The sequence below is a fragment of the Andrena cerasifolii genome, chromosome 1 (assembly GCF_050908995.1).
Source record: "Andrena cerasifolii isolate SP2316 chromosome 1, iyAndCera1_principal, whole genome shotgun sequence".
In the NCBI taxonomy this organism is placed as follows: domain Eukaryota; kingdom Metazoa; phylum Arthropoda; class Insecta; order Hymenoptera; family Andrenidae; genus Andrena; species Andrena cerasifolii.
In genome coordinates, this window is record NC_135118.1 from 2,677,796 (window position 1) to 2,693,461 (window position 15,666).

At 35.0% G+C, this 15,666-nt stretch overlaps 1 protein-coding gene and 1 long non-coding RNA gene across 2 annotated transcripts in view; both read right to left on the minus strand.

Moving 5' to 3' along the window:
* Positions 1-7,970, minus strand: part of LOC143374583 (phospholipase B1, membrane-associated) — a 28,652-nt gene extending 20,682 nt beyond the window's left edge. Inside the window, exon 1 of the mRNA XM_076822860.1 lies at positions 7,605-7,970. Coding sequence (XP_076678975.1) covers positions 7,605-7,700 — 96 coding nt within the window. The 5' untranslated portion in view covers positions 7,701-7,970. The remainder of the gene's footprint in view (positions 1-7,604) is intronic.
* LOC143375087 (uncharacterized) overlaps positions 1-15,666 on the minus strand; it is a 257,399-nt gene that overhangs the window by 119,262 nt on the left and 122,471 nt on the right. The window lies entirely within an intron of this gene.

Consider the following 15,666-nt stretch of genomic DNA (forward strand, 5'->3'; position numbering starts at 1 on the left):
TCGCCTAGATATTCACAAAGTTTCAGAATTTTTGGAATTTTCGGGTTTGGGATCTTTCCTTGTAAGAAGTATGTATGAACTTCAAACCGTGCTGCTTGGTCAGACGAAAGTTTAATGGAAGCCATTCGAATGGTGAAGGAGGCTCGTACTACAATATAGAACAAATTTTGAGAATGTGGATATTTTTTATGACAATTCGACTGATTGCAGAAAATATGCAAGTACTGTGCAATATGTGAACTATATTATTACGATAAAAAAGGACCTAAATGTGACTGGGGAAAAACTACTTGTTGCAAAAAGTGGGTCCATGAAGACTGCGTAGAGATTGGGGACTGTTTAGTTTGTTAGAAATAGCTTTTTTTCAAATATATTTTACGTTTCATTGAGTTGAAATATTTGTTACTAGTTACTAATAGCTTGAATAGTTTAAAATATTGTTGATTCTCAAAAATTTGGGTGATTAGTTCGCACTTCATAGCTTGTGGCATATTTACCCACCACTTGGGTAATATGCCACTTTTGAGGACTTTTAAATTTGTACGTTTCTTATTAAACTATAATAGTTACATAATTTTCCTTATTAGTCAATATACAGAATTAGTTACACTTTCATATGGTTTTATCTATTTCCCTGTATCTACTTATACTTGTGAGATATCGCGTTTCAAAGTTAACTGTGGCATATTACCCCGAGTTACCCTATAGGGGTGATCGGTCAGCATTATATGAGAATCTACAGGTATTTGATTTTTTTTTTTTTAAACGCAATCGAACTGATAGTGTACCAGAAGATAAGTACTAGTGATTTTGATAGTGATTAAAAAGGACACCCAGTCGTGCAACCAATCAAAAAACATTTCTCTATAGTTTAGCTAGCTATTTTTGCAGAGAATTATCTTCTCACAAGGAGTAATAATGTAACTTTTTTTTTTGAGGCCATGAAATGACTCTAGGGGTGATAGCACGCCCTCAAAGAAATTGTAAGTTTTCTTATTATCGTGAATATCTGCGAAATCGTAAAAGATATCGAAAAGAAGATTAACCCTTCGTGGTCGCAGGGGGTGTATCGTACCCCAGGCAATGTTTTTTCCTCTGCCAATATTTCTGTAAATTTTCAGACCTTTATTAAAAGTTCAAATTTTGAAGAATTTTAATAAAGAAATCGTTTTTTTCCACAACTATTTTTTTTAACTATATCATATAAAAATTTACATTTCTAGAAAAAGATTATTAGAGTGTTACGAATGTACAATTATCACTTGAAAGTTAAAAGATTTAAAAATACGAAAATGGTAAAAACTCAAGAATTTCTGTAGATTTTCAGACCTTTATTAAAGTTCAAAATTTGGCGAATTTTAACGAAAGAAATCGTTTTTTTCCACAACTATTTTTTTAACTATATCATATAAAAATTTACATTTCTAGAAAAAGATTATTAGAGTGTTACAAATGTACAATTATCACTCGTAAGTTAAAAGATTAAAAAATACGAAAATGGTAAAAACTCCAGAATTACGCTGGGGTGCAGTGAATTCCATGTGATCAATTTGTGATTATAAGAAGGTGTGACCACGAAGGGTTAATTCAAAGTTTTATGGAGTAATGTTATCTTAAAATATGGTAATGAAGAATTTTCGAAAAAGGGGATGATGGGATAAATTGAAAAAAAAACAATTTTTTTACATAAAGTCAGTTGCGTCGCAATTTATCGGACACCCTGTATAAACACTGTAGGTATATTCGATAGCAGAGGATTCCTATTCCGCCTTAGGGTGTTTTTAGACATTGTAATCAATCTGTGTCTAAACCGACTAATAACTTCATTCACAGCTATTACGTTACTAGCAAAATCCATCTTAATCAATTTCTCTCACTTTATTAATGATCTCGTTAACCATTACTGATTAGTTAAATTATCTTGCCCATTCTATTAATACTTTAATGTTGATAATACGTGAATCGTATCTACAGCTTGCTAGTGCAAATATTAATATCAATTAACGTGGAATTTTTTCTTTTGTAGCCGAAGAAAATTAAAAAAGAATTCTATAAATAGAAGATTCTAAGGTAGAGAAAATTATGTACCATCTGGATAACGGCATCGAAATCAGTTCACGAATCACGTTCCGTTCCTCGCGCAGTATCTCGCATGCTAAATATTTTTTTTCAACGATCTCTACAACAACTTTTCTACTCGTCAGTCAGGTTACCAAATCAGCCAACAGTGATGAATTTGATCTATCATTGTATGAACTTTCACTTGCATCGCGATATTTCATCTAAAGTTCACCCAAAATTAACACGATTTTGTGTACCTGTCGTTTACGTATATCTTTTTTAAATAATTGCAAGCCTTTAATATTTTATCTCTCTCTTGGGAAAGTTGACACGAAATACATTTCGTTCTAAATTTTCGATCAACATGCATTTGAATTTGCGATTATTATTGTTATCGAAATTAATTATTACTTGAAATCGTGAGAGCAATCCGGTGTAGTAACTCGAAGGACTTTCAAAATTGACTTTCTCCAAAACCAAGTCTTGAATAAAAATTAGTTTTAACTGGAACCAAATTTTTCATTTTCTTTACGTAAAGAAATATGCGTTGTTTGAAAAGATAGTGTTTCTGCTAATTCCCTATCACTTTCTTAAACCATATTTCTTTTTATGCAAGCGTCAGATAGTCTCCTAGTATAGGGAAATACCGGAATATATTAGAAGAAATTCAGCATAAATTCTTGCGTTCCGCAGCTAAGAAAACCGTTTGCGCAATAATAACAAGCTTCGATCACAATTCTGATGAAATAGTTGCTCGTGTCGATCTCATGCTCCAAGTTAATCGCAGAAAACTCGCTGATGTCGTACTGTTATACAAAATTATTACCCCCTCGGCGGGCGCGCGCATGTACTCGGTACACGGAGGTCAGTTTTTGGCTGAAAAAATCGTTTTACCTTGATCTATTCTACCCAGCATCCCTATCTATTCTTCCAGAGGACATTTTTGCATAATACTACGTACTTGTCAGGTTCAAATTCAGTTTGGAAACATATCCAAAAACAAAGCAATCGGAGCGACCACCTGGAGGCCTTTGAGGGGTGGTTTCACCCCCTAAACGTGCAAACAGGCCAGAATAAAAAGACACCTTTTCTTATATTTCTGCCCTCTAAAACATAACCAAAAATCAAAACACTCGGAGGCGGACACCTGGGAAACTTGTGAGTAACGCGACCGCTCGTGTAAAATATTTAGGCGCGTCTGCCGGCGGGTTAAGGGGGTATACCCGTTTGAACCCTCGGAAAATGTATACATTTTGTGGATTTTTTTACAAGTCAACGGTTTGATGCAGATTTCCCGTTTTTTAACTATGTTTACATAGTATTATGAACTACTTATAAAAAAAGTTTCAGTTAAAAAACTATTGTTTTTCGGAAGTTACGGATACATGTCCGAAAGTCTCTCGATTTTAGACGGCTAAACGGTGGCCCTAAAAACTCGCGCTACGTTCAACCAATTTACTTCAAATTTTGCATGCAGAATCATAATAAGATTCCGCATCGTCTAACGAAGGCTTTTTTTATTTCGATTCCCCGTTTATTATTTATAAAGGAAAAAGGTGGATTTTTCTCTTAGAAAAATTTAACATTACCTTTGATCTCTCACCATTTCTTTATTTTTCAAAATTTTCAAAATCGCCTTCGTTGGACGATGTGGAATCTTATTATGATTCTGCATGCAAAATTTGAAGTAAATTGGTTGAACGTAGCGCGAGTTTTTAGGGCCACCGTTTAGCCGTCTAAAATCGAGAGACTTTCGGACATGTATCCGTAACTTCCGAAAAACAATAGTTTTTTAACTGAAACTTTTTTTATAAGTAGTTCATAATACTATGTAAACATAGTTAAAAAACGGGAAATCTGCATCAAACCGTTGACTTGTAAAAAAATCCACAAAATGTATACATTTTCCGAGGGTTCAAACGGGTATACCCCCTTAATGTGGCATTGACTGTCCGAATTCTCTAGAATTAATCACTCGTATAAACTAATCCTTGCAAGAAAATCTTACCACAAAGTACATACTTTCGTTAGAGGCTAAATGTTTTTGACCGAATCTTTCAGACACTGAATTTCTTCTCTACAACATGTACTTTTACTAATGAGAATTCTAATTCTGTAGACTCCATCTCTGAACCTGTTTCCTCGTTTAATAAATTCTTACTAGTGCTTTGCCGCAATGGGCAGGAGGCCTCTGATTTTTTGTATAAGTTTCTATTCAATGGAACAAAAGTAATGGAGCTTAAACTGTAAATTACGTTTCACCCTGTAACTACCCTAGTAGTAGGGGTATCGGGTTGAAACTTGGCAGAAATAGTTTTCTTAGAGGAACCTATCGATTGCCGCAAACAAAGTTCAATTTGGTTTGGGGGCACTTTTCACTATGCTTATCTAGCTACACCCTTTTAGACAAATTTAATAATATTTAGGGTTTGCACGGTTTTATCACTAGGGTAGGCCTGGGGCGGTAGTAACACTTTGACTTGGGAATACATTTCCAACAAAAGCTCTTATACGAAAATGTTACTTATTTTTCTGACGTTACTGAGTCACAACAGTTTCACTGTACGTCAAGTAATACCCAAGTTATTAATAGAGAATGAGAAGCGGAGTGTTATAGCCCTACAGCCGGGAATCCACCGGGAAGCTAAGCGAAGCTATGCTTTGCGATGCTATGTTTAACGTAGCTTTTGGTGGAAACGGTGTTACGCTTGATAAAGGACCCCAACCTGTGATAAAGGACCAACTCATAACTTCTCGTTAGGTCCACCCGTTAAACCTTTTCGGATAGATCCTAGCGCTAGATCTTCTCTCCGACCCTTCGCAATAGTTCTTAGCACAAGATCTCCCAAGAAAATCTTCCCGCCAAAAAACAGGAAAGCGTCGTGCCCTCAAGGGGTATAAAACCCCTGGAACTCCACCGACGCCAGAGACTCCAGTACGGACCACCGACTCGAACACATCGTCGTTGCGTTACCTTAAGCACGGTTTTCATCTTTGTAACAAAAGTCTATCTACAATAAATTCTAAAGTTACTGAGAAAGCACGAGTGCCTTCTCTACCTCGTAACAACGGTTTCATAAGAATGTATTGAAGTTAATTCTTTTAAAACGTAGCATGACATAGCATAGCATCGCGTAGTATAGCTTAGCTTCCCGGTGGATTCCGGCTTAACGTTGCAGTGTAAAGTGTTGCAACCGTCTCTGACTCTGGGTTAGTTTGTAACACTGCATACATTCTATGCAAACAAGACAATATTATTCGCCTTCTTTGACACTATTCGGTTCTATTGCGGTACAATCGCCCCCGGCCATGCTTTTAAATTTCAATTATAAATTGTGACTAACGAGACACTTAAGGGGGGAGCCTGGTGTAACTAAATGAAAATCGAGGCATTTTTCGGGAATTTTTTTTAAACAAAGTATTTGATAGATCTTTCTGAAACTTTCAGGATATTGTATTAACAGGTTAAGGTATATAACAAAAAAAAAAATTATTAAAAAAGAGCGGCAAATAACAAAGTTATGCCCAGTCCGTTGGCGACGCAATTATTGCACTGCGGGCAACGTAGCGTCTTTTGGTTTCGTCTGAAACCAAAAATCGAACAATTTTCTTTTACTTTATGAGTGTACGCACAGAATGAAGAAATTTGAAACTTAAAAGATGCAAAATGAACAAATGGCGGCCTCTTGAATAAAAAGTTCACTGTTTCCAACGAAATTTTGCCTTAAATGTCTAAAAAAAAAGTTATTTATTTAAACAATATCATTATACTAATAACTTAGTACTATGAAGAAAATGTTCACAAATATCCGTGCACAAAGCCAAGTCGATTGGTTGAATATTTTTTGAGTTACATTGCCCGCAAAGTGTAAAACTGTCGTTTCGAGAAAAACACATTTCAAGTTTTGTGGTAGCCTGGCGCTCCGTAGCAAAACCGGCTATATCCGCTTTAATTTTTCGAATTTCGTTCTGCTGCTTTGGGAGCATATTATCGTGATGTTTAACTATGGATTTATGCAAAAAAAATCGATTTCTTCGACCCCCTACATTAGACTCCCCCCTCCTAAATGTGTAAAAAAAGTTATTTATTTAAACAATATCATTATACCAATAACTTAGCTCTGTGAAGAAAATGTTCACAAATATCCGTGCACAAGGCCAAGTCGATTGATTGAATATTTTTGGAGTAATATTGCCCGCAAAGTGTGAAACTGTCGTTTCGAGAAAAACGCATTTAAAGTTTTGTGGTAGCCTGGCGCTCCGTAGCAAAACCGGCTATATCCGCTTTAATTTTTCGAATTTCGTTCTGCTGCTTTGGGAGCATATTATCGTGATGTTTAACTATTGATTTATGCAACAAAAAAAAATCGATTTCTTCGATCCGCTACACCAGGCTCCCCCCTTAAAAGTGCTAAGTAACGATCAGTAAAACTTCAAAAAAGGTAAAATTACAGATTAAAAAAAAGCACGTTATTACAAAGGGAGTGTTTACATTACATTGATAAGTCAGTAAGAAAAAGTTACTTTAGGGTATCGAAAAGTTATTTTGTTCACTATCCATGACTATTGCGTATCTATACTGGTAGGGCATGGATGTGTGTATTCCAAATATCATTGTTTATCATACATATATCTAAAATTGCTGTCAATATTCATTATATGTTTTGAGATATTAGCGTGTTACATTCGCCCCCCTCCCTCCCGACTGTTACTACCGTCCCTGGTCTACCCTACATATTTTCGCTTTTTCAGGTTTTAACCCGGCGGGAGGCGCACCCCACATTGTAACACAGGTTGTCGCTACCGGGTGAAAAATACCCAAAATTGAAACATAAAAAACCACAGTTTCAAAATATTTTTTTAAACTTTGTAATTTTTATGCTAAAATAAAGTGTTTTAAGAATCAAACAAAATTTATGAAATACCTTAAAATCTTTATTAAAGTTCTTTAAAAAATTGTAACAAAAACTCAAACAGTCTTCACATTTTCGCAACTGGCGCCTCTGTGGTAAATTTTCCCCAGTAGCGCCTCCCGCCGAGTTACAAATGTGGGTAAAATAACAAGGTACAGAATTTGTATAGGCGTGAACAATAATAATAATAATAAAATGTAGATTTATCTAAGTCTTCTCTGCAGTTGAGTTTCTTTTTTAAGGACTTGAGAATAAAAATAATTATCATTGGAAATCGTGTTTCCTTAGCCTACTACGTATTATTTAGTGTGCAAACTGTGCAATCTCTATTGATTACTCAATCTTCCTAAAATTTGTCAAATATTCTTTTTATATTAATAGGAATCAGGGTATGAGCAAAAAAAAATGTAACATTTTAACTTTAACCCTTTAATATGAAACACCCTAACGGTCACCTTACACACTATCTTTACAGATTTATAGTTGTAAACACGCATTGCCCTGCACCGAGTAAACTGTTTTCTTTTATTGCGTGAAAAAGGGCTTTCCCATTAAATAAATAAATAAATGAAAATAAATTTTCCAGGGGCTTATTCAAGTACTTTAATAATCCTTACCCAAAAGACTCACCCTTCCCGATGCAAAGACACTGCGCAGCAAGTCCGTGAAGGAGCTCATGGCAACTGGCAATATAATTGTTATTAACAACAAATGTATCGTTTCCATCTTCCTTGTCCGTTGTTCCCTTTTGGCAGCAGGTAGAAGAAAGAGTTTTCCAAAAAGAGACCTACTCCTCCAAGTCCTTTCTTCGGTCGTTAGTCGCTAGTCTCGTTTTCATGCTCTTTAGGGGTTCATCGCATTTCAAGATGTGTTTCAGCGAACGAGATTTTTTCCTCTTGGTTCTTACAATTAGTGTTGTGGTTGCATTTGCTGGAACCCTTGAACGTGAGCTTCTTTTGCGAGTGTCTTGCGGTCCTTCGTACGGTGTGAGGGCGTTCAGAAGAGAAGCGTGGAATTTAGCAGAGATTGGAAGCTGTTCGACCATGCAAACGTACGGTTAGGGCCGTTTTACACGAGACACTTCTGTGACTCGTAACGTCTGCTAACTCAATAGTCACACCTGCACAGTGCGCATAGTAAACTCGAATGATATATTTCATTTGCCGACTCAATTTTACGGACAACCCCAAATAAATTAGGGGGAGTAATTGGGTTAATTATATCAATTTTAATTTTAATAACTTCACCTTCTCGTAAAATTGACTACATAATATCAAGTAAATTTTACACAACAAACCAGATTATATTCTTATCATTCACATCGTTATTTTTTTTATTAAAAACGTCATACTGACGCGGCTGCAAAATTAACGTGTGCCGCTCTGTGCACCGCTTCCAAAAGTAACAGTAAAAAAAGGTTATAGAATGGCTAATCGATTGAGAAAAGGCGATGACATCCATACTGGACAGAAATATTGAAGTTCGTAATAAGGAGGATAAAAGTGATGAAAAAGAAGATAACGCTCTTAAAAATAATATTTTCATGTAATCTGTATTAACACGCGACTGTAGTTTTATAAATTACGTTTTTTTTTTCGTTTACGTTCACACATTACAAGTTTGTGATAGTCAAATTTGTTACTAAATAACCAGAGTCTAAGCAAAAGATGATTTATAAACATTTTAGCTATCTAGTTAATAGGTAGTACTAAGCAATGCGTTACTTATTACTAAAGGCTCAGTGCAATGAATAAACTCTTGTCAGAGACGATTTTACGGAAAAACCTCAAAATATTTTAGTGCCACGAGATTTCAGATAGAATAAAATATAAATAATATAATTTGAATTTCAACCGTAAAAATTGTTCTAATTAGAAGAGATGATTTCGGCGCACTGGTTCGGTCTATCCCATACAGCACACTCTCGTTGCAGCGAAGTTACAGAATGGTTGCAGTGCAAGATTGCAATGTTGCACGCAACGTTGCCGCAAGGGTGCACTAATAATTCTATGTCCGCCTCCTGCAACGTTTCGGGCAGTAGGGCCAAAATATAAATAACGGTATTATAATGTGTGCAGAATCATAGAAGTATGAAGCCCGTAATTCTTTTTCTCAAAGAAAATTCTTTTCCCCCAAGGGGATTCGAAGCGGTGATTCAAAACTTTGAACTCAAATTATTCAAAAACGAAGACTCATTTTGACAAATTCCATTAGGGTTTTGTAACACTACGTAGGTATGTACTACAACTCCCACCCTGTGTCATTCTACGCATTAAAATATACATGGTGAGTCACCTAACATTTAAACTTAAAATATCTCCGTTATTTGTAATGATACGAAAAAATGTCTCAGGAAAAAAATGATTGCTAGACAAAAAGGACAACATATTATACATGGCTGAATTTGTATTTTTATTGGCTATAACGTTGCAGTAATGAAAATACGTCATCCCATTAAAAAAACCATCGATGATCTTGAAATTTCGGGAAATATAACCTTGAGAAAAAAATCGTCTCCATCAGAATAATTGTCTCTCTGAAGCAAACATTTTTTTCCTTAGACATTTTCTCGTATCATTACAAACAACGGAAATATTTTAAGTTCAAATGGTAGTTGCAGCAGCGTTGCGGCAACGTTGCCGCAATACTTGCGCAATGTTACAGCAACATTGTGAAAACGTTGCCGCAATACTTGCGCAATGTTACAGCAACATTGTGAAAACGTTGCCGCAATGCTTGCGCAATGTTACAGCAACATTGTGAAAACGTTGCCGCAATACTTGCGCAATGTTACAGCAACATTGTGAAAACTTTGCCGCAATACTTGCGCAATGTTACAGCAACATTGTGAAAACGTTGCCGCAATACTTGCGCAATGTTACAGCAACATTGTGAAAACGTTGCCGTAACTTTGCAGCAAAGTTGCAGGATCGTTGCACTGCAATATTGCAACGCAACATTGTTGCAACTATGCAGCAATAATTCTATGTCCGTCCCGTGCAATGTTGCACGGCAATGTCGCAGCAACGTTACATCCACATTGCGCTGCAACCATGCAACACTGCAAGGTTACTGCAACCATCCTGCAACGTTGCCGGCACGAAGTGTGCTGCATGGGATTGAATAATTAAATAGAAGCTATTTTGCAATTTTGAAATTTTGCAATTTCAGTGGTCAAAATCACTGACCGAAACGTTGGAATTTCATAAAAATTCTAAAAATTGCAAAATAGCTTTTATTTAATTATTCGATAAACCGAACCAGTGCGCCGAAATCATCTCTTCTAATTAGAAGAATAAAATATAAAATACAAAAGTCACCATCTTCCTATCTGAAGTATTAAAATTAAACGTAAGTACACATGTGTGTCAGTGTCCCTGGCGAGATTATTGGTGAAGGGTTTCTTTAGTAACAAACCTAATTGCTGTGATTTCTCCTATTTTTGGTATTAATTACAGTACAAAATTTATATAACCCTGAATAAATTAATTCGGAAAAACATAATATATTCTTATCGTATCTGTTAAAATGAACTACCCACAACTGTCATCCCTATAGATTCAATTTATAAAATAAAATATCTAATTATTACAAAATTTCATGCACTTTTCTTATTAGAAAATTTAGTTATAAACATAATTGATTTTTATAAATTGATTAAAAAAGAAGGTGAAAGGAAATCATTTCCATTGTTTACATTTTAAAGATTGCTTATCTTAGGACACTTAGGTAATTTGAGTAGTTCTTAAGCAACGACTCAACATCCAAGTATTTTTGGAGAGTGCATGTTGGGTAACCGTTCACGGACCAGTTTTCTTATAATCGTTACGTAGCGTTTCGTTTAGTCGAGGATAAAAGATTAATGCTATCCTGCGTTACGTAACTTGCAATTCGGGTTTGAGTAGGTCAGTTATTGGTTAAAACGAAAGTGAGGGTTTTTTTTGGACGCCTACGTAAGTACAAGGTGTTTCACTGACTCCGTTAGGCCTCGTTTTTTGAGAAGCTATTAAAAATATATATTTACGTGGACAAATGATTTTTTAACGTCACTGTATGAAGACTTTTGCACTGTGGAAAAAAGAATATGTTAAACCATGAAAGGAGTTAAAAAGGGGGACAACAAAATAATTTTAAATGGAACCATGTGAAAATATTTTGTGAAATTTCTATCGAGCTGAACATATGTACTTAAGTATTTTTAATAATGATGCACATACATACAATTATATAAAGTGTATGGCAATTTATTAGGCAAGGTGTTCTTAATAGCGATTGCCATAAGTTTCATTTATATAATTTAATTAGCGTATTTAAATTTAATTGACACAAATATTTCCATTGGCTTGTGATTAAAAAATTGTAAATAAACATATATTAATCAATTTTCCATTGGGAATAATTTACTTGCCAATTATATTTTAGATGAAAGAATATATATAATTTTTGCCATAGTTAAATAGTGTGAAGAAGTCAACATTAATTCAGCAATAATCCAATAATAGATAGCTATAATTTCTATTAGTACCTGACTTCGAAAGAACATTTCAATAATATTTTTCGGTAATTTTAATAATCATATAAAAATGAGGAGCTTCCAGGAAGAGGGGTGCAGCTCCATGTTTACCAAATCCGAATAAATTAGCAAAACTATAAATAAAATTTGCTTTGACTTAACATTAAAAAGAGAACACTAAGTAGTAGGTAGTTATTAAGTAGATAAGTTTTTACTTCTATTTTTGGCGAAATTTTCAAATCTGAAGCTGTCCAAAGAAAAACATTGTACAAAACAGTAATAGGTGCAGGTTCAAAATCTTAATATACAGGGTGTCCCACTAAGGAGTGGACAGCGCGATATCTCTTAAAGTATTGTCGGTAAAAATATAAAAAAAATAGGGAATTGCATGGTTCGAGGGGGCCCATTTATTAGCGCGAACGAATTTTGTTTCCGATTATTATTTTAAAAGATACGATGGTCAAGTTCGGTTTTTCAAATGGAACTATTTTTTTTGAAGACCTGAGTTGATAGTGCGTTCCAAGACAAATTCAATAAGCTTTAATGTATACACTTTATTTCCACTGGTTTTTAAGATATTGCGCTTGCAAAATTACTGATTTTCACAGCAAGAAACCCCTCTGAAAGGGCAAAAACCGGGGGCGGTCTTACTGACGCCACGGGTGGCACTGCCTGTTGAAATGGATACTTACCTGCCAAAGGTCTACGCCAGAAATGGCAGGCCCAAAGGCTGGACAATTCTTTTCCGTCAGAAATGTTACTTAGGTAGGTACATCTGCGGTATCAAGAAGCGCATCGTTACTTTTATTTCGTACTTGCTTCTACGCTCGGATGGCCGGTTCTTTTGGGAGGGATGCAAGTTGGATTGGTTAGGTTAGGAGGAGTGAAAGTTGCTAGACTAAATTTCAACCATAGGGAGCAGATTGTAGCAGAACCAATCCAACTTGCATCCCTCCCAAAAGAACCGGCCATCCGAGCGTAGAAGCAAGTGCGAAATAAAAGTAACGATGCGCTTCTCGATACCGCAGATGTACCTACCTAAGTAGCATTTCTGACGGAAAAGAATTGTCCAGCCTTTGGGCCTGCCATTTCTGGCGTAGACCTTTGGCAGGTAAGTATCCATTTCAACAGGCAGTGCCACCCGTGGGGCCAGTAAGACCGCCCCCGGTTTTTGCCATTCCAGAGGGGTTTCTTGCAGTGAAAATCAGTAAATTTGCAAGCGCAATATCTTAAAAACCAGTGGAAATAAAGTGTATACATTAAAGCTTATTGAATTTGTCTTGGAACGCACTATCAATTCAGGTCTTCAAAAAAAATAGTTCCATTTGAAAAACCGAACTTGACCATCGTATCTTTTAAAATAATAATCGGAAACAAAATTCGTTCGCGCTAATAAATGGGCCCCCTCGGACCATGCAATTCCCTATTTTTTTTATATTTTTATCGACAATACTTTAAGAGATATCGCGCTGTCCACTCCTTAGTGGGACACCCTGTATAAAGCAGAAAGCTTCTACATGTTTGTATGTTTGTCTGTCGCCTAAAAACTTATGAATGATAAAATCTGGAATCACGAAATGTGCCTCAGCTCATTATGCCGACTAATTCAGATGAATGTGACCAACTTCACAAAAAAATAAAATTTTTTTTTTTCTAAAATCAAAATTTAAATTTCGGGTGAAACCAAGTAGTAAAGCTAGTTTGCAATAAATCGCTCATTTGTTATCGGATTTGCAACAAACGTGCACCATATGATGTAGAATTTTTTACGTATATTATACATCATAACTCAAAAACTGTCAAAAATGGAGTTGCACCCCTTTTGCTCCAAGGTTCTCAAATAGAGTTTATTAATCATGAATAATCGAACTCTTTTCATGATCTATATTATTCAGTTACATTGCTACTCGCAGGTAATTCTGAAACTCTCTATAAAAATAACAAAAGACACTATGAAATTTGAAAAAAAAAATGTGAATAACAGCGCGTAACGAAGTCAATAAAACAGCCTCTAGAGTCTCGACTACAATTATTATAATTTCGCTGTTTAAACTTCGTAGCTTTCACATTTTCAACACGTCGTATTGTTTTTGCAATTCCCTTTTTATCCCGTTGCAAATATTTACGTTGGAGGCTACAACGTACGCGCCAAGTTTGAATTTAATTACGTATGCAAATCTTTCTCGCGCCTCTGTGTTCTTTCTTTATGTTAATTCGGAACTCCGTTTCCACTCAAACAGAAATATAATTTATGTTTATTCTTCCTACTGATCGTCTTCTTCACACTTGCCAGTGCCTCAGGACATTGCAGTCTTTTCTTTAAGGGGTTATACCTAGTCAGGCGGCCGAAAAGAGGCGAATGTTTGTGAATTTATTTTTAAAAAGCGGAAACATATATTCTTACAGAACATTTTGTACGTAAAAGAGCAACATTTAAAGAACATTTGGTAATTTTTTCATAGAAAAATATTTACGTTTATAATAAAATAACAACCCACATCCAAGAAGCCTTTTTAAAAATTTGCTTTTGCGGTGAGCACTGCATTTCGGAACCAGATTACCTAAAATCAAAATACGATTGATGGAAGGGATTTTCCGAAATATTTATTTAAAACAAAATGGCGGCTATTTAAAGTTGAAATCCTGATTTTTTCGTGCAAAAATCACGCGAAAAGAATCATGATTTCAACTTTAAATAGCCGCCATTTTGTTTTAAATTAATATTTCGGAAAATTACATATATACAAACGAAAATCCAAATACATTAATATACTAACGAAATCTTTTTTGTTTTTTGATTTTAGATAATCAGGTTCCGAATGGCAGTGCTCACCGCAAAACCAAATTTTTAAAAATGCTTCTTGGATGTCGGTTGTTACTTTATTATAAACGTGAATATTTTTCTACGAAAAAATTACCAAATGTTCTTTAAATGTTGCTCTTTTAAGCGCAAAAAGTTTTGTAGAAATATACGCTTCCGCTTCTTCAAAAAAAATTCACAAATATTCGCCTCTTTTCGGCCGCCTGATTAGGTATAACCCCTTAAGGAGAATATTCTATAACCCAGACCTGACGTAAACTTAACCCACATCCACGATATTAAGGCATTATATCTACCAGAAGAATAAATTTAAGTTCACTTTGGTTTAAAAGTGTTTGGAGGTACACCTGAGTTGACATTTGCTTTGTGTTGTAAAATTCTATTACCAATTAAATTTTGTTCCAGCAAATTAGGATTGTTTGAAACATACTGTACCTACATTTATTTTAAACAGGATGTGTCGTAAGGTGTAAAGGTAAGTCGAAAATGTTGAATGAAATTTTTTCGAGGAAATCGATTTTGAAAACTTATCTAATGCACGCACGTTGACAGTAAATATGATATGATTGCAAATGAAATTAAATTCTTGTGTAAAAATAATTGGAAATTATGCAATAACTTTTTTTCGATCGAGACTTTGCTATCGGCAAAAATGATTTTGAAAATCCATCGAAGGCGCATGCGCTGGACTAAGAATCGGTTTCATCTTCAAATCGATCTTTTCAAAAACATAGCCACTTTCTAAAAATGATTGTTCTACATTTTTTATTCATTTTTGGGCAAGGATTCGTGTCACCCACGATTTTACCATACTTACTCCTGTATTCTGTTAATTCTCAGTTAGGTATATATATGTGTACTAAAGGAGTTTCCAAAATTGGTTTTCTCTAAAACTAAAGCTCACGCAAAAACAGTTCACTCTACATTTTCGATTTATTTTTACATAAGAAATTACCTCCCTGTTGGTTGTGCCACAACTTCTGATACACCCTGTACATTTGGATCATTCTCTACTACCTACATATAGGGGTAAAGAGTACAGTGGTTGGCCACCTGACAGTGATTGGCCCTATTTTGAGAAATGAAAAAATATAAAGAAATACCAATGTTATGCTTTTTTTAATTAACATATTCATATTCCTTGTACTTTTTTGCTTCGGATGTAATCAATATTTCTCCACTCATTATATACTGTGATGATATTTAAAAGCAGATAAGAGACTCGGCTTTGCAGCTTGAAAATTACAGCGATTCAATAAAAAATCATTAGAGTACAGTTGAAAGTTTTCGAATATTTTAATGCATTTGTGATATCTATATCTCTCGTATTCAGTATATATTGATAAATAAAGATCAAA